The following is a 20,197-nucleotide window of genomic DNA, read 5'->3' as shown; positions in this document are numbered from 1 at the left end:
TAGTGTGCAGGAGGAGTGTGTGTATTAACCCCTCTCTCTCTCGGTGTTCAGGGTATCTACAGCTGTATCCACGGTGTGCAGATTGAGGACAGCAAGTCGGCCCTGAACTCCCCCTCGGCCACCATGAACAACACGCACTCCAACATCCTGCGGCTGCTGCGCACGGCCAAGAACATGGCCAGCCTGTCGGGCGTGAACGGCTCCCCGCACAGCGCGCTGGACTTCATCCGCCGGGAGTCCTCCGTCTACGACATCTCGGAGCACCGGCGCAGCTTCGCCGGCCACTCGGACTGCAAGCCGCCCTACCTGCCCGAGGACAACATGTTCAGCGACTACATCAGCGAGGTGGAGCGGACGTTCGGCAACCTGCACCTGAAGGACAGCAACCTGTACCAGGACCAGTACCTGCACCACCACGGCCTGCCCACGCGCCCGCACAGCCTGGGCAGCGCCAGCTCGCTGGACGGGCCGCTGTACGACTGCGACAGCCTGGGCGGCGGCGTGGCGCCCATCTTCACCACGCAGCCCCGCGCCCCCCTCGCGCACCGCGCCAGCAAGTTCGAGCTGGTGGGTGGCCAGCCGGCGCCGCCGGGCTTCCAGCCGGGCCTGGCCGAGCTCTACGGCAAGTTCTCCTTCAAGGGCGGCGCCTCGGCCAGCTCGGGCTTCATCGCCGGCGCCGGCTCGCCGCACGAGCGCTACTGCCCCGAGGACGGCAACATCCGCTCCGACGTGTCCGACATCTCCACGCACACCGTCACCTACGGCAACCTGGAGGGCAACGCCAAGCGGCGCAAGCAGTACCGCGACAGCCTGAAGAAGCGGCCGGCCTCGGCCAAGTCGCGCCGCGAGCTGGACGAGATCGAGCTGGGCTTCCGGCGCCGGCCCCACCTGCACCAGCACCACCCGCGCCGCGCCGCCTCGCCGCCCGCCGACCGCAAGCGCGCCAACTGCTCCTCCTACTTCCTGCGGGACAAGGAGGGCCTGCGCGACTTCTACCTGGACCAGTTCCGGCCCAAGGAGGGCGTGCCGCAGTGGGAGCACGTGGACCTGACGGACGGGCCGGGGCCCGGCGGGGGCGGCGGCGCCAACTGCACCAGCCTGGTGCCGGTGGAGGACTTCCTCAAGGGCAAGAAGAAGGCGGACTGCAAGGCGGGGGGGGGCGGGCCAGGGGCCGGGGGGGGCGGGCCCGCCAGCGCTCAGGGCGCGGCGCCGCAGGCCTGCTGGGAGAAGAGTGGCGTGGGGCTGGCGGGGGGCGACTGGGAGTGTCGCAACTGCCCTGGCGGAGGAGGAGGGGGGGGCAAGCCTCTGGCGCTGCACGGCGGGGGCGGGGGCGGCTTCGCGGGGGGCGGCTGTGGGAATTCTGGAAGCGGCGGCGGGGGGGGCTCGGGGCGCCCCAGTTCGGCAGCCTGCATCCGCTGTGAGGCCTGCAAGAAGACGGGGAACCTGTACGACATCAGCGAGGACAACAGCTCCCTGCTGGAGCTGGCGGGGGGCCGCGGCGCGGGCGCGGGCGTGGGCGGGGGGGCCGGGGGGGCGGCGCGCGGCCGCAAGCCGGGCGGCGGGAAGCAGCTGCGCCGCCAGCACTCCTACGACACCTTCGTGGAGCTGCAGAAGGAGGACCTGGCCGGGGGGCTGGGCCTGCTGCCCCCGCCGCGCAGCGTCAGCCTGAAGGACAAGGACCGCTTCCTGGAGGGCACCAGCCCCTACGCCCACCTCTTCGAGAGGCACGGCGCCGGCGCCGAGCCCTTCTTCTTCGCGGGGGGCGACAGGGGCAAGTCCGGCGGGCCCTCCTTCTGCTCGGGGGCGGGCGCGGGCGCGGGCGCGGGGGGCGCGGGGCTGTTCCGCGGCGGCGGGGCGGGCGCCGAGCTGCACCGGCGCTCTGCGGGGGGCGGCGGGGGTGGCACGATGGGCGGCGGCGCGTACTCCCTCAGCAAGTCCCTGTACCCGGACCGGGTCAACCAGAACCCCTTCATCCCCACCTTCGGCGACGACCAGTGCCTGCTGCACGGCGCCAAGTCCTACTACTTCAAGAAGCAGCAGCAGCAGCAGCAGCAGCTCCTGAAATCGGCGCGGCCGGACTTCCGCGCAGCGGGCACGCTGGGCGCTGCCTCCTTCCTCCCGGCCACCGCCGCCGCCGGCGTGCTCTCCAACGTGGCCCCGGGGGGCCGATTCCCCAAGGAGCTGTGCCTGGGGGGCGGGGGGGGCGGGGGGCCTCTGGGTAACCACCACGGTGGCCCCAACAACAAGCTGATCGCAGCAGCGCAGGCACAGCGGCCCTTCAATGGCTCCAGCAACGGGCACGTGTACGAGAAACTGTCCAGCATCGAGTCAGACGTGTGAGGGGAGAGGGGGGAGAGAGGAGAGAGAGGGGAGAGGGGAGAGAGGGGAGAGAGGAGAGAGAGAGAGGAGAGAGGAGAGAGGAGAGAGGAGAGAGGAGAGGAGAGAGGGGAGAGGAGAGAGGGGAGAGAGAGAGAGAGGGGAGAGGGGAGAGGAGAGAGGGGAGAGGGGAGAGGAGGAGAGGGGAGAGGAGAGAGAGAGGAGGGAAGAGGAGAGGGGAGGGAGAAAAGAGGGGAGAGGGGAGAGAGAGAGGAGGAGAGGAGAGGGGGGAGAGGGGAGAGGGGAGAGGGTAGAGGGGAGGAGAGGAGAGAGGAGAGAGGGGAGGAGAGAGAGGGGAGGGAGAGGAAGACTCTACAGATTGAGCTGTACCAGGCCAGCACCTAACTAACGAAACAATCAAGAATGAACTTTCTCAAGTGAAATCACAGGGTATATTTTAAATTAGCTATTCATAATTAGAATAAGAACAATTCTAATACTATGTTTGTCTCAGTTTGGCATTTTGTAAAAATACAAGATAATAGATGAATAAATAACGCCACTCACTGCTTTCCGAGCCAGTGAACTACGAGTTAGACATTTCTTCTCTCGTTCTTTTTGTACGAATCGCCGAGTCACTGATCGCGGAGCCAGGGCTGCTGTCAGGTGAGGACGTGGCAGGGGCAGGTTTGCTGGTTTGTTGAAAGGCAAAAAGAATGGAGTGTGCAGAGATCGAACCTGCTGGGGCACCCCAGTCCAGGCCCAGAGTGCCAGAGTGTCAGGGTCATAGTGTCAGGGTCAGTGTGTCAGAGTTTCAGGGTGCCAGAGTGTCAGGGTCAGAGTGTCAGGGTCAGTGTGTCAGAGTTTCAGGGTGCCAGAGTGTCAGGGTCAGAGTGTCAGGGTCAGTGTGTCAGAGTTTCAGGGTGACAGAGTGTCAGGGTCAGTGTGTCAGAGGAGTGTCAGTGTCAGGGTGCCAGGCTCAGGGTGTCAGAGGAGTGTCAGTGTCAGGGTGCCAGGCTCAGGGTGTCAGAGGAGTGTCAGTGTCAGGGTGCCAGGCTCAGGGTGCTGCATACTGGCACAGGAAACTTCCTGCTATGTCACTTTAATGTCAGAATCTGGATTTAAAAAAAGCAATTTGAGTCTCCTCATTCAGTCTTCGGCGTGCCCAGAAGCCCAGCGAGTCCCTGCCTGTGGCCTGCTCCAGGGGCTGGGGTTCGAGCCAGCTGGGGACCCCTGTGCAGGGCGAGGCCTGGGGGGGGAGGGAGACTCCACAGAGTGCGCGGTACCAGGCCAGCACCTCACTAACGAAACAATCAAGAGTGAGCTTTCTCAAGCGAAACCCCAGGCTGTGTTTTAAATGCGCTGAGCAGTGTTCAGGATGACCTGGGTCTCGGATTAACAGGCAGCCATTCCATTCCAGCAAAAGCCCCAGTCCCGTTCCTGCTGCTGGTCTCCCTGTACATAGATCTCCCTGTATAGCTTCTGACAGTGCGGATGTACCTTTCATGACGTTTTCTTACAAGACAAAACAAAATTTTAAAAAAATTAAAAATCAAAAGACAAAAAATATAATGTAATTACATAAAGGAAAAAAATGGTTTTAACTCCTGTGTTTAATAATTGATTACAATAATTAATGATTCCTTTATTACTTCTAATTATTTTATGATTTTTTTCGTATTGAGGTTTTAAATGTAGAAAAACACGATCTTAAGAGGTTCGTGTTCTATCGATCGCTACACTTAGGCTCCGCGAGAGTCTGGGGTCGGAACCGGACCGCCTGCGTCTCATTCCGCCTTCGCCAGCATCCAGAATTCCTCCGGCGCTGAGCCGCTGGCTCCTGTCAGGCCCGGAGCGGAGCTTTTCGGAACGCTGCGTGTGCTGGGACAGGAGGCCGCTCTCCGCCCGGGGGGGGTTTATAGGAGTGTGGCCAGGCAGGGCTGTGCGTGACACCTGTGTCAGAGGCCAGTGGACACACAGAGCTGGTCTGTCTGCAGAGGGCAGATGAGACTCGTGTCCTCTTGGCACCTCCCTGTCCAGCTCAGAGTGGACACTCGCTGTCAGCTCCAGAGTGTGCGCACAGGGTTGTTCACACCTGGTGTGCAGTGTGTACTCTGTTCACACCAAGTGTACAGTGTGTACTGTCTGTTCACACCTGGTGTGCAGTGTGTGCTGTCTGTTCAAACCAGGTATGCAGTGTGCGCACAGTGTTGTTCACACCTGGTGTGCAGTGTGTACTCTGTTCACACCAAGTGTACAGTGTGTACTGTCTGTTCACACCTGGTGTGCAGTGTGTGCTGTCTGTTCACACCAGGTATGCAGTGTGCGCACAGTGTTGTTCACACCTGGTGTGCAGTGTGTACTCTGTTCACACCAAGTGTACAGTGTGTACTGTCTGTTCACACCTGGTGTGCAGTGTGTGATGTCTGTTCACACCAGGTATGCAGTGTGCGCACAGGGTTGTTCACACCAAGTGTGCAGTGTGTGCTGTCTGTTCACACCAAGTGTGCAGTGTGTGCTGTCTGTTCACACCTGGTATACAGTGTGTGCTGTTTACAGTTTACACAGTACTGTTTACAGCAGGTGTGCTGTTTACACCTGGTGTACAGTGTGTACTGTCTGTTTACAGCAGGTGTGCAGTGTGCGCTGTTTACAGGTACAGAGTACTGTTTAAACCAGGTGTCCAGTGTGTACTGTCTGTTCACACCAAGAGTGCAGTATTGTCCTAAAGTGCGTTGCACGTGCACTCGCAAGCAAAAAAAGTCTGTTATATATATAGAGTATGCACCACCTTGCTCATTGTTGGTAAAAGAAAAGAGTCTGTCACCAGACCGAACAGTTAGAGCACACACAGGAGGTGGCACCTCCTCTCTGCACACTGCTGTGCAAGGAGATGGAGAAACATTTTTTCAGGAGCCCGAATTTAGAAGAAATACTTATACTGATTCACAGCACTAAAACCCGGAGCGGATCAGACTGCTGCACACTGGGAGTCTGACTGACAGCACTGTCACACCTGGAGTGGATCAGACTGCTGCACACTGGGAGTCTGACTGACAGCACTGTAAACCCTGGAGTGGATCAGACTGCTGCACACTGGGAGTCTGACTGACAGCACTGTAAACCCTGGAGTGGATCAGACTGCTGCACACTGGGAGTCTGACTGACAGCACTGTAAACCCTGGAGTGGATCAGACTGCTGTGCACTAGGAGTCTGATTCACAGCTCTAAAACCCGGAGTGGATCAGGCTGCTGTGCACTGGGAGTGTGATTCTGCTCTCATTATGGTTCATGTGTGTCAAACTCTGCGATCTGGCCAGGAGCCCCTCCACCCCCACACGCAGTATACATATATATAGTTCTTCTTTGATTCTGCCTATACTTCTTTACTATTGTTTGGTGTTTTCTAGACGATGTCTGTTTTTGGGCTTGATTACGATCTGCGTCTGTGTTGAGGTGTGCTTGTAGTTAAACAGGGGAGAGGAAATGACATTGTGGTGCTGAAAGTTGACTAAATCCTCATGCGATTTCATGCACATTCGTTCATCATTCTGCTCAAAATCTCCTCTGGTGTCAGTGCTCATGAGTTACTAATCCCAGGAAGTCTGTTCTGGGAATGTATCGTGACTTTCTAAGGGCTGTGTCCGCTCAGGAATAAAGCTCTTGCAGTTTTTCCAGGGAGCCCGTTGGTGGATGAGCAGTCGCTCTTGCTCGGTTTGCGGTTTGCAGCTGTAGCTTGTTGCTGTGTCCGTGCTCTTGAGCCGGGAGCAGGGGCGCGGGGCAGGGCTGGGGGGCACCGGTGGAGGGGGGGTGGGGGTGCTATGTGGCCTGCTGCGAAGCAGCGCCCCCTGGAGGCCGGCCTGGCGCTGGGGCTCTGAGGCTGGTGGTGGGAGAGAGGCACCACCCAGGGGCAGAGCGTGTTGCTGAAGGTGCCAGCAGGGTCCGTCACTAACTGGGCAAGGAAAACACGCGAACAGGACACTGGGGGCCCACACCAGGGATAGACTGGTCAACAGTGGTCCAGCGCCATCTGTCCTCATTCTGTGCTGCAGGGGTTTGTACAGGCGCTTGGCTCTGCTGGGTGTCTGCACAGAGTCCAGTACAAGACTGGCCCTGCTCTGGGGAGGGTCACGCCAGGGCTGTGTCCCTGCCTTGCACTATATATAGACACCGCGGAGCAACTCATTATAATCCAGGACGCGCAGAGGACTGGCACAAATCGATTGCTAATGCGAGTCACTGTGATATTGAGCCAGCACAGTGAGTTCTCATGGGTGATACTGTGCTGTAAGACTGTACTACAGCACTGATACTGAGACAGTGATGAGTGATACTGTGCTGTGTGTGTACTGTGCTGTAAGACAGTACTACAGCACTGATACTGAGACAGTGATGAGTGATACTGTGCTGTAAGACTGTACTACAGCACTGATACTGAGACAGTGATGAGTGATACTGTGCTGTGTGTGTACTGCGCTGTAATACTGTACTACAGCACTGTGATACTGAGACAGTGATGAGTGATACTGTGCTGTAAGACTGTACTACAGCACTGTGATACTGAGCCAGTGATGGGTGATACTGTGCTGTGTGTGTACTGTGCTGTAAGACTGTACTACAGCACTGTGAGACTGAGACAGTGATGAGTGATACTGTGCTGTGTGTGTACTGTGCTGTAATACTGTACTACAGCACTGTGATACTGAGACAGTGATGAGTGATACTGTGCTGTAATACTGTACTACAGCACTGTGATACTGGGACAGTGATGAGTGATACTGTGCTGTAAGACTGTACTACAGCACTGATACTGAGACAGTGATGGGTGATACTGTGCTGTGTGTGTACTGTGCTGTAATACTGTACTACAGCACTGTGATACTGAGACAGTGATGAGTGATACTGTGCTGTAAGACTGTACTACAGCACAATGATACTGAGACAGTGATGAGTGATACTGTGCTGTGTGTGTACTGTGTTGTAAGACTGTCTACAGCACTGTGATACTGAGACAGTGATGAGTGATACTGTGCTGTGTGTGTACTGTGCTGAAATACTGTACTACAGCACAATGATACTGAGACAGTGATGAGTGATACTGTGCTGTGTGTGTACTGTGCTGAAATACTGTACTACAGCACTGTGATAGTGAGACAGTGATGGATGATACTGTGCTGTGTGTGTACTGTGCTGAAATACTGTACTACAGCACAATGATACTGAGACAGTGATGAGTGATACTGTGCTGTGTGTGTACTGTGCTGAAATACTTTACTACAGCACTGTGATAGTGAGACAGTGATGGGTGATACTGTGCTGTGTGTGTACTGTGCTGTAATACTGTACTACAGCACAATGATACTGAGACAGTGATGAGTGATACTGTGCTCTGTGTGTACTGTGCTGTAAGACTGTACTACAGCACTGTGATACTGAGCCAGTGATGAGTGATACTGTGCTGTAAGACTGTACTACAGCACTGTGATACTGAGACAGTGATGAGTGATACTGTGCTGTGTGTGTACTGTGCTGTAATACTGTACTACAGCACAATGATACTGAGACAGTGATGAGTGATACTGTGCTGTGTGTGTACTGTGCTGTAAGACTGTACTACAGCACTGTGATACTGAGCCAGTGATGGGTGATACTGTGCTGTAATACTGTACTACAGCACTGTGATACTGAGACAGCGATGGGTGATACTGTGCTGTAAGACTGTACTACAGCACTGATACTGAGACAGTGATGGGTGATACTGTGCTGTAAGACTGTACTACAGCACTGTGATACTGAGACAGCGATGGGTGATACTGTGCTGTGTGTGTACTGTGCTGTAAGACTGTACTACAGCACTGTGATAGTGAGCCAGCGATGGGTGATACTGTACTGTGTGTGTACTGTGCTGTAATACTGTACTACAGCACTGTGATACTGAGACAGTGATGAGTGATACTGTGCTGTAAGACTGTACTACAGCACTGTGATACTGAGACAGTGATGAGTGATACTGTGCTGTGTGTATACTGTGCTGTAAGACTGTACTACAGCACTGTGATACTGAGACAGCGATGGGTGATACTGTGCTGTAAGACTGTACTACAGCACTGATACTGAGACAGTGATGAGTGATACTGTGCTGTAAGACTGTACTACAGCACTGTGATAGTGAGACAGTGATGAGTGATACTGTGCTGTAAGACTGTACTACAGCACTGTGATACTGAGACAGTGATGAGTGATACTGTGCTGTGTGTGTACTGTGCTGTAATACTGTACTACAGCACGATACTGAGACAGTGATGAGTGATACTGTGCTGTAAGACTGTACTACAGCACTGTGATACTGAGACAGCGATGGGTGATACTGTGCTGTGTGTGTACTGTGCTGTACTACAGCACTGTGATACTGAGACAGTGATGGGTGATACTGTGCTGTAAGACTGTACTACAGCACTGTGATACTGAGAGCGATGGGTGATACTGTGCTGTAAGACTGTACTACAGCACTGATACTGAGACAGTGATGAGTGATACTGTGCTGTAAGACTGTACTACAGCACTGTGATAGTGAGACAGTGATGAGTGATACTGTGCTGTGTGTGTACTGTGCTGTAATACTGTACTATAGCACAATGATACTGAGACAGTGATGAGTGATACTGTGCTGTGTGTGTACTGTGCTGTAATACTGTACTACAGCACGATACTGAGACAGTGATGAGTGATACTGTGCTGTAAGACTGTACTACAGCACTGTGATACTGAGACAGCGATGGGTGATACTGTGCTGTGTGTGTACTGTGCTGTACTACAGCACTGTGATACTGAGACAGTGATGGGTGATACTGTGCTGTAAGACTGTACTACAGCACTGATACTGAGACAGTGATGAGTGATACTGTGCTGTAAGACTGTACTACAGCACTGTGATACTGAGACAGCGATGGGTGATACTGTGCTGTGTGTGTACTGTGCTGTACTACAGCACTGTGATACTGAGACAGTGATGGGTGATACTGTGCTGTAAGACTGTACTACAGCACTGATACTGAGACAGTGATGAGTGATACTGTGCTGTGTGTGTACTGTGCTGTAATACTGTACTACAGCACTGTGATACTGAGACAGTGATGAGTGATACTGTGCTGTAAGACTGTACTACAGCACTGTGATACTGAGACAGTGATGAGTGATACTGTGCTGTGTGTGTACTGTGCTGTACTACAGCACTGTGATACTGAGACAGTGATGAGTGATACTGTGCTGTAAGACTGTACTACAGCACTGTGATACTGAGACAGCGATGGGTGATACTGTGCTGTGTGTGTACTGTGCTGTAATACTGTACTACAGCACTGTGATACTGAGACAGTGATGGGTGATACTGTGCTGTAAGACTGTACTACAGCACTGATACTGAGACAGTGATGAGTGATACTGTGCTGTGTGTGTACTGTGCTGTAATACTGTACTACAGCACTGTGATACTGAGACAGTGATGAGTGATACTGTGCTGTAATACTGTACTACAGCACTGTGATACTGAGACAGTGATGAGTGATACTGTGCTGTAAGACTGTACTACAGCACTGTGATACTGAGACAGTGATGAGTGATACTGTGCTGTGTGTGTACTGTGCTGTAATACTGTACTACAGCACTGTGAGACTGAGACAGTGATGAGTGATACTGTGCTGTGTGTGTACTGTGCTGTAATACTGTACTACAGCACTGTGATACTGAGACAGTGATGAGTGATACTGTGCTGTGTGTGTACTGTGCTGTAAGACTGTACTACAGCACTGTGAGACTGAGACAGTGATGAGTGATACTGTGCTGTGTGTGTACTGTGCTGTAATACTGTACTACAGCACTGTGATACTGAGACAGTGATGAGTGATACTGTGCTGTAATACTGTACTACAGCACTGTGATACTGGGACAGTGATGAGTGATACTGTGCTGTTAGACTGTACTACAGCACAATGATACTGAGACAGTGATGAGTGATACTGTGCTGTGTGTGTACTGTGCTGTAATACTGTACTACAGCACTGTGATAGTGAGCCAGCGATGGGTGATACTGTGCTGTAATACTGTACTACAGCACTGTGATACTGGGACAGTGATGAGTGATACTGTGCTGTTAGACTGTACTACAGCACAATGATACTGAGACAGTGATGAGTGATACTGTGCTGTGTGTGTACTGTGCTGAAATACTGTACTACAGCACAATGATACTGAGACAGTGATGAGTGATACTGTGCTGTGTGTGTACTGTGCTGAAATACTGTACTACAGCACTGTGATAGTGAGACAGTGATGGATGATACTGTGCTGTGTGTGTACTGTGCTGAAATACTGTACTACAGCACAATGATACTGAGACAGTGATGAGTGATACTGTGCTGTGTGTGTACTGTGCTGAAATACTGTACTACAGCACTGTGATAGTGAGACAGTGATGGGTGATACTGTGCTGTGTGTGTACTGTGCTGTAATACTGTACTACAGCACAATGATACTGAGACAGTGATGAGTGATACTGTGCTGTGTGTGTACTGTGCTGTAAGACTGTACTACAGCACTGTGATACTGAGCCAGTGATGAGTGATACTGTGCTGTAATACTGTACTACAGCACTGTGATACTGAGACAGCGATGGGTGATACTGTGCTGTAAGACTGTACTACAGCACTGATACTGAGACAGTGATGGGTGATACTGTGCTGTAATACTGTACTACAGCACTGTGATACTGAGACAGTGATGAGTGATACTGTGCTGTAATACTGTACTACAGCACTGTGATACTGAGACAGTGATGAGTGATACTGTGCTGTAAGACTGTACTACAGCACTGTGATACTGAGACAGTGATGAGTGATACTGTGCTGTGTGTGTACTGTGCTGTAATACTGTACTACAGCACTGTGAGACTGAGACAGTGATGAGTGATACTGTGCTGTGTGTGTACTGTGCTGTAATACTGTACTACAGCACTGTGATACTGAGACAGTGATGAGTGATACTGTGCTGTGTGTGTACTGTGCTGTAAGACTGTACTACAGCACTGTGAGACTGAGACAGTGATGAGTGATACTGTGCTGTGTGTGTACTGTGCTGTAATACTGTACTACAGCACTGTGATACTGAGACAGTGATGAGTGATACTGTGCTGTAATACTGTACTACAGCACTGTGATAGTGAGCCAGCGATGGGTGATACTGTGCTGTAATACTGTACTACAGCACTGTGATACTGGGACAGTGATGAGTGATACTGTGCTGTAAGACTGTACTACAGCACAATGATACTGAGACAGTGATGAGTGATACTGTGCTGTGTGTGTACTGTGCTGAAATACTGTACTACAGCACAATGATACTGAGACAGTGATGAGTGATACTGTGCTGTGTGTGTACTGTGCTGAAATACTGTACTACAGCACTGTGATAGTGAGACAGTGATGGATGATACTGTGCTGTGTGTGTACTGTGCTGAAATACTGTACTACAGCACAATGATACTGAGACAGTGATGAGTGATACTGTGCTGTGTGTGTACTGTGCTGAAATACTGTACTACAGCACTGTGATAGTGAGACAGTGATGGGTGATACTGTGCTGTGTGTGTACTGTGCTGTAATACTGTACTACAGCACAATGATACTGAGACAGTGATGAGTGATACTGTGCTGTGTGTGTACTGTGCTGTAATACTGTACTACAGCACTGTGATACTGAGACAGTGATGAGTGATACTGTGCTGTGTGTGTACTGTGCTGTAAGACTGTACTACAGCACTGTGATACTGAGCCAGTGATGAGTGATACTGTACTACAGCACTGTGATACTGAGACAGCGATGGGTGATACTGTGCTGTAAGACTGTACTACAGCACTGATACTGAGACAGTGATGGGTGATACTGTGCTGTAAGACTGTACTACAGCACTGTGAGACTGAGACAGTGATGAGTGATACTGTGCTGTAAGACTGTACTACAGCACTGTGATACTGAGCCAGTGATGAGTGATACTGTACTACAGCACTGTGATACTGAGACAGCGATGGGTGATACTGTGCTGTAAGACTGTACTACAGCACTGATACTGAGACAGTGATGGGTGATACTGTGCTGTAAGACTGTACTACAGCACTGTGAGACTGAGACAGTGATGAGTGATACTGTGCTGTAAGACTGTACTACAGCACTGTGATAGTGAGCCAGCGATGGGTGATACTGTACTGTGTGTGTACTGTGCTGTAATACTGTACTACAGCACTGTGATAGTGAGCCAGCGCAGTGAGTTCTCATGGGTGGTACTGTGCACCACACTGTATTGTGTATAATGTACTGTAGTACTGTGAGACAGCACAGTGATTTCTTATACAGTACCCTACATCATACTCTGCTATAATAGGTAATACTGTTCTATAGTGCTATAATGCTGAGGCAGCACAGTGCTTTCTGCTGAGTGACCGGTACCAACTGTCTGGGAGTGACCAGTGGAGTCCAGAGAGCTAGCTCTCGCTTGACCAGTCCCATTGCTTGTGTCTGCTCCTTCTCCTGCGATGCCATGTCCAGGCCCACACAGTGCGGCGAGCACTGCTGAAGTCTCCAGTGTTCTCTGGGGCACCATGTCCAGAGCACAACACACAACAGTAGTGACCAAGAGGATGATTTCACTTCAGAAATACAGCTGGAATTTCACAACTAACGTCAGTCAGCTTCTAATGTGATCCTCACTCACTTGTAAATAACCGTAGGTAAGATTTCTTTTTTAATTTTATTAATTTTTAAAGGAAAAATATATAATCTTATATATACATAATTCCAAACCAGGTAATATTAATTTTGTGCTGTGTTGAGTTTTAAAGAGACATAAACCTGAATAATTAAAATAATTAATATGATAAAACTAATGATAATGTTTTTTTGAAAATACAAGCTGTAACTGAATGGAAGTTTTAAGTGACAATAATCTTAAGAACAATAATAATGATTGAGTTTTGTTTGGGTTTTTTGTATTTCCAGTTTGGTTCCTTTGCCCACTCTTTCTAGGTTTCTGTTGAGATCTTTCAGTGGTGTGCTGTTACGCTGTAAATATTTGAAGTTCGGGTCTGTTTCCCATCGAGTCAGACAAGCTGTACAGATTCTGTATATATATTGAAAATTCTCTTTTCTATTGAACAACAAAAAATAATTCCTGTCACTTTCTACGAAAAAGAAAATGGAAAAAAAAATAAAGAAACTCAAACACTGAAAATAAAACTGTCGACAGTGTCACTTCAATAGCCTGTCTCTTCCTGCTTCTCTCTGTCTGTGTCTGCCTCTGTCTGTCTGCCTGTCTGTCTCTGCCTGCCTCTGTCTCAGTCTGTCTCGGACTGTCTTTGTCTCTGCCTGTCTCTGAATGTGTCTGTCAGCTTGCCTCTGCCTGTCTCTGTGTGCTTGTCTCTTACCCTCCCTGACTGTCTGCCTCTGTCTGTCTTGGTCTCGGACTGTCTCAATCTGTCTGTCTCAGTCTCTCTTGGACTGTCTGTCCCTGTCTCTGAATATGTCTGTCTGCTTGCTTCTGCCTGTCTCTGTTTTTTTTGTGCGTTTGTCTCACTTTGTTTCTCTGGTTCAGTAACAGAATGGACAAGGGTGAATGGAATGGCAGCTCATTGGCAGCTGGAGCTCTTTAGACCCAAAGAAATTACCCTTCCTAGTGACTGGTTTACCTAAAATCTCCACCTGTCCAAAAACTGAGCCCTGATTTCCGAGACCATCAAGTTTTCTCAAGCACGCACAAAGACAGACAGCAGCTCTCCTGCACTGTCCAGAGTCTTCACACAGACAGCAGCTCACCTGCACTGTCCAGAGTCCTCACACACACACAGACAGCAGCTCACCTGCACTGTCCAGAGTCTTCACACAGACAGCAGCTCACCTGCACTGTCCAGAGTCCTCACACACACACAGACAGCAGCTCACCTGCACTGTCCAGAGTCTTCACACACACAGACAGCAGCTCACCTGCACTGTCCAGAGTCTTCACACACACAGACAGCAGCTCTCCTGCACTGTCCAGAGTCTTCACACAGACAGCAGCTCACCTGCACTGTCCAGAGTCCTCACACACACACAGACAGCAGCTCACCTGCACTGTCCAGAGTCTTCACACAGACAGCAGCTCACCTGCACTGTCCAGAGTCCTCACACACACACAGACAGCAGCTCACCTGCACTGTCCAGAGTCTTCACACAGACAGCAGCTCACCTGCACTGTCCAGAGTCCTCACACACACACAGACAGCAGCTCACCTGCACTGTCCAGAGTCTTCACACACACAGACAGCAGCTCACCTGCACTGTCCAGAGTCTTCACACACACAGACAGCAGCTCACCTGCACTGTCCAGAGTCTTCACACACACACAGACAGCAGCTCACCTGCACTGTCCAGAGTCTTCACACAGACAGCAGCTCACCTGCACTGTCCAGAGTCTTCACACACACAGACAGCAGCTCACCTGCACTGTCCAGAGTCCTCACACCCACACAGACAGCAGCTCACCTGCACTGTCCAGAGTCCTCACACCCACACAGACAGCAGCTCACCTGCACTGTCCAGAGTCTTCACCCACACAGACAGCAGCTCACCTGCACTGTCCAGAGTCTTCACACACACAGACAGCAGCTCACCTGCACTGTCCAGTCTTCACACACACACAGACAGCAGCTCACCTGCACTGTCCAGAGTCCTCACACCCACACAGACAGCAGCTCACCTGCACTGTCCAGAGTCTTCACACACACAGACAGCAGCTCACCTGCACTGTCCAGAGTCTTCACACACACAGACAGCAGCTCACCTGCACTGTCCAGTCTTCACACACACACAGACAGCAGCTCACCTGCACTGTCCAGAGTCTTCACACAGACAGCAGCTCACCTGCACTGTCCAGAGTCTTCACACACACAGACAGCAGCTCACCTGCACTGTCCAGAGTCTTCACACACACAGACAGCAGCTCACCTGCACTGTCCAGAGTCTTCACACACACAGACAGCAGCTCACCTGCACTGTCCAGAGTCTTCACACAGACAGCAGCTCACCTGCACTGTCCAGAGTCTTCACACACACAGACAGCAGCTCACCTGCACTGTCCAGAGTCCTCACACACACAGACAGCAGCTCACCTGCACTGTCCAGAGTCTTCACACACACACAGACAGCAGCTCACCTGCACTGTCCAGAGTCTTCACACACAGACAGCAGCTCACCTGCACTGTCCAGAGTCTTCACGCACGCACGTACACACACACAGACAGCAGCTCACCTGCACTGTCCAGTCTTCACACACACACAGACAGCAGCTCACCTGCACTGTCCAGAGTCCTCACACACACACACAGACAGCAGCTCACCTGCACTGTCCAGAGTCTTCACACACACAGACAGCAGCTCTCCTGCACTGTCCAGTCTTCACACACACAGACAGCAGCTCACCTGCACTGTCCAGTCTTCACACACACAGACAGCAGCTCACCTGCACTGTCCAGTCTTCACACACACACACACAGACAGCAGCTCACCTGCACTGTCCAGAGTCCTCACACACACAGACAGCAGCTCACCTGCACTGTCCAGAGTCTTCACACACACACAGACAGCAGCTCACCTGCACTGTCCAGAGTCTTCACACACACAGACAGCAGCTCACCTGCACTGTCCAGAGTCTTCACACACACAGACAGCAGCTCACCTGCACTGTCCAGAGTCTTCACACACACAGACAGCAGCTCACCTGCACTGTCCAGAGTCCTCACACACACAGACAGCAGCTCACCTGCACTGTCCAGAGTCTTCACACACACACAGACAGCAGCTCACCTGCACTGTCCAGAGTCTTCACACACAGACAGCAGCTCACCTGCACTGTCCAGAGTCTTCACGCACGCACACACACACAGACAGCAGCTCACCTGCACTGTCCAGTCTTCACACACACACAGACAGCAGCTCACCTGCACTGTCCAGAGTCCTCACACACACACAGACAGCAGCTCACCTGCACTGTCCAGAGTCTTCACACACACAGACAGCAGCTCACCTGCACTGTCCAGAGTCTTCACACACACAGACAGCAGCTCACCTGCACTGTCCAGTCTTCACACACACACAGACAGCAGCTCACCTGCACTGTCCAGAGTCTTCACACAGACAGCAGCTCACCTGCACTGTCCAGAGTCTTCACACACACAGACAGCAGCTCACCTGCACTGTCCAGAGTCTTCACACACACACAGACAGCAGCTCACCTGCACTGTCCAGAGTCTTCACACACACAGACAGCAGCTCACCTGCACTGTCCAGAGTCTACACACACACAGACAGCAGCTCACCTGCACTGTCCAGAGTCTTCACACAGACAGCAGCTCACCTGCACTGTCCAGAGTCTTCACACACACAGACAGCAGCTCACCTGCACTGTCCAGAGTCTTCACACACAGACAGCAGCTCACCTGCACTGTCCAGAGTCTTCACACACACACAGACAGCAGCTCACCTGCACTGTCCAGAGTCTTCACACACACAGACAGCAGCTCACCTGCACTGTCCAGAGTCTTCACACACACAGACAGCAGCTCACCTGCACTGTCCAGTCTTCACACACACACAGACAGCAGCTCACCTGCACTGTCCAGAGTCCTCACACACACAGACAGCAGCTCACCTGCACTGTCCAGAGTCTTCACACACACAGACAGCAGCTCACCTGCACTGTCCAGTCTTCACACACACAGACAGCAGCTCACCTGCACTGTCCAGTCTTCACACACACAGACAGCAGCTCACCTGCACTGTCCAGTCTTCACACACACACAGACAGCAGCTCACCTGCACTGTCCAGAGTCCTCACACACACAGACAGCAGCTCACCTGCACTGTCCAGAGTCTTCACACAGAAAGCAGCTCACCTGCACTGTCCAGTCTTCACACACAGACAGCAGCTCACCTGCACTGTCCAGTCTTCACACACACACAGACAGCAGCTCACCTGCACTGTCCAGAGTCTTCACACACACAGACAGCAGCTCACCTGCACTGTCCAGAGTCCTCACACACACAGACAGCAGCTCACCTGCACTGTCCAGAGTCCTCACACACACACACACAGACAGCAGCTCACCTGCACTGTCCAGAGTCCTCACACACACACCAAACCAGCAAAGACAGTAACAGTCACTTCCTATGTGTTCAGTGTGCTGAACTCCACAGGAAACCAAGTGTCACATTATGTGGAGTTATGACTCCGGAATGACTGTCATCAGGATACTGGCAGTCCGACTCCTCTTGGCCTGTCTCACTGTGTAGCTCTCTCCCTGTCTTATTCTCATGAATTTTTTAGATGCGATTTTAGAAAGCAAGGCCTAGTGAAATATTGATAGTGATGAGGTTAATTTTTCTGCTCTCATTAAAGGCTTTGCAACATGAATCATTGCGGAGAGATGGCGGGGGATTATGAGCTAGAGAGATTATATCAGCGTGACCATAAGAATTCTGAGCCTTTATATAGTGCCTTTCATCCCAAAGGTCCACACATACACAAGAGAGGACCCACTTCACCCCCCACTGGACACGGATCGGCGAGGAGACAGATAGTTCTGATCAGAGCAGAGTTCAGTCTGGCTGCCAGAATTAAAAAACGTGACTTTTACCACCACCCAGACACTGACTAACACTCCTGGGACTGTTCACAACCAAGTGACAGCACCTCAGCTTCATCAAGCAACACAGGCCTTAGAAATGCATGACCTGAGTGAAGAGCAAAACCTACAGATTACCACTCTACACACGACACCTGGAGTATATAAGCTACACTCTACATCTCAAGTGTGTATATATATACTGTGTGTGTGATCTCTGGGTGACTCTATCCTCTCTCCAGCTCCAGTGTCTGTTCAGCTGCTATAGGAAGTGGTGGTGATGATGAGTAACTCTGCTCACAGCAGAGCTCTGATCCTCCTCCTGTCACTGGTTTCAGGTAAATTGGCAATTAAAGATTCCAGGTTAATCTGTAATTAAAGATTCCAGGCTATTCATCGATTAAACATTCTAATCAGAAACTTTAGATTCCAATTTGATTAGCACTTAAACATAACATGGTAATTAAAGATTACCAGAGGGGCGAAGAAAACCAAAGAACTGACAACTTCACATCTGCAGTTTCCCTAGTGACCCGGTGGCTCTGTGGTGACAGAGCGACGCTCACAGCAAGCCTGGGACAGCCTGCACACCGGAAACTCTCTCGCTCACACCCCCACAGTCCCTGCATGCACTGCAGCCCCGAGACCTGCTACTCAACAACTAGCTGTTTCCTAGCAACAAGACCTCCAAGTCTCACACTCTCGATTGGCACAGAGAAGCAGAGAGAGAGAGAGAAAAGGAGGGGGAGGACAGGGAGACCAAGGGTTAATTCAGATCCTTCACACAAACCTGGAACTGTACTGAGCATGAGAGAGACATTAACACTGCACTGAGAGAGAGAGGGGTTAATACACACACTGACTGGACACTCCAGTACATGAACACTGCACTGAGAGAGAGAGGGGTTCATACAGACACACTGACTGGACACTCCAGTACATGAACACTGCACTGAGAGAGAGAGGGGTTAATACACACACTGACTGGACACTCCAGTACATTAACACTGCACTGAGAGAGAGAGGGGTTCATACAGACACACTGACTGGACACTACAGTACATTAACACTGCACTGAGGTTGATGATGATGAAGGGTGTCAGTGAGGGGCTCTGGGTGACTCTATCCTCTCTCCAGCTCCAGTGTCCAGTCTCTGTCTGTAACCCCACTGTCCCCCTGACACAGGACACAGAGGTGCAGACGTGTTGTTACAGACTGAGTGTCTCTTCAGGAGCGATGATGATGATGAAGATGAAGATGTTTTCTCCTGTATGAAGGGTTAATGGTCTGTTTTGTTCACTCCTCTCCTCCCCTCCTCTGTTTCTCTCGCTCTGTCCATCTGTGGGCCCCCACCTCCGCCTGCTTCCCCAGACTCACTCGCCCTCACACCCCGTCGCCATGGCGATGCGGCCCGGCCTGTTATTGTCTCCACTCTCCCAGCCGGGGAGAAGCACACCCACACTCTCCGCAAGAGCGAGGAAGAGGAGCGAGGAGGGGAGATCGCAGCCACAGGACGGCGAGAGACAGTGGCAGAGTGGAGGAGTGGGGGGGCGAGACCGCGGTTGCTGTAGCAACAGTGCCAGGCTTCGTCAGTGCGTTAGAAAGGAGAAGAGAGATGGAGAGAGAGAGGGGAGAGAGGAAGAGGGGAGGGGAGAGAGGGAGAGGGGAGAGGGGAGAGAGAGAGGGGAGAGGGGAGAGGGGAGAGGGGAGAGAGAGAAGAGAGAGGAAGAGGGGAGAGGAGAGGGAGGGGAGAGGAGAGAGAGAGAGGAGTGAGGAAGAGGGGAAAGAGAGAGGAGAGGGAGGGGAGAGAGAGAGGAGAGAGAGGAGAGGGAGGGGAGAGGAGAGAGGGGAGAGCTGGAGAGAGAGAGGAGAGAGGAAGAGGGGAGAGGAGAGGGAGGGGAGAGGAGAGAGAGAGGAAGAGGGGAGAGGAGAGGAGAGAGAGGAGTGAGGAAGAGGGGAAAGAGAGAGGAGAGGGAGGGGAGAGAGAGAGGAGAGAGAGGAGAGGGAGGGGAGAGGAGAGAGGGGAGAGCTGGAGAGAGAGAGGAGAGAGGAAGAGGGGAGAGGAGAGGGAGGGGAGAGGAGAGAGAGAGGAAGAGGGGAGAGGAGAGGAGAGAGAGAGGAGAGAGAGAGAGGAGTGAGGAAGAGGGGAAAGAGAGAGGAGAGGGAGGGGAGAGAGA

At 51.9% G+C, this 20,197-nt stretch overlaps 1 protein-coding gene and 1 long non-coding RNA gene across 2 annotated transcripts in view; one reads left to right on the top strand and one right to left on the bottom strand.

The window, feature by feature from the left end:
• Positions 1-2,398, top strand: part of LOC148648541 (glutamate receptor ionotropic, NMDA 2B-like) — a 72,167-nt gene extending 69,769 nt beyond the window's left edge. Inside the window, exon 17 of the mRNA XM_088606911.1 lies at positions 52-2,398. Coding sequence (XP_088463037.1) covers positions 52-2,340 — 2,289 coding nt within the window. The 3' untranslated portion in view covers positions 2,341-2,398. The remainder of the gene's footprint in view (positions 1-51) is intronic.
• A 1,513-nt stretch (positions 2,399-3,911) lies between these two features.
• LOC148648540 (uncharacterized) lies at positions 3,912-4,767 on the bottom strand. The gene is made up of 2 exons (XR_015926545.1): positions 4,722-4,767; positions 3,912-4,411 (listed from the first exon to the last, which is right to left on the bottom strand). It is a non-coding gene; the product is annotated as an uncharacterized LOC148648540 (long non-coding RNA).
• Between the last annotated feature and the right edge of the window lie 15,430 nt (positions 4,768-20,197).

Source organism: Lepisosteus platostomus, chromosome 14 (genome assembly GCF_059453375.1).
Source record: "Lepisosteus platostomus isolate fLepPlt1 chromosome 14, fLepPlt1.hap1, whole genome shotgun sequence".
Classification (NCBI taxonomy): Eukaryota; Metazoa; Chordata; class Actinopteri; order Semionotiformes; family Lepisosteidae; genus Lepisosteus; species Lepisosteus platostomus.
The sequence above is the reverse complement of the archived record's forward strand: the minus strand, read 5'-3'. Positions and strand labels throughout refer to the sequence as shown.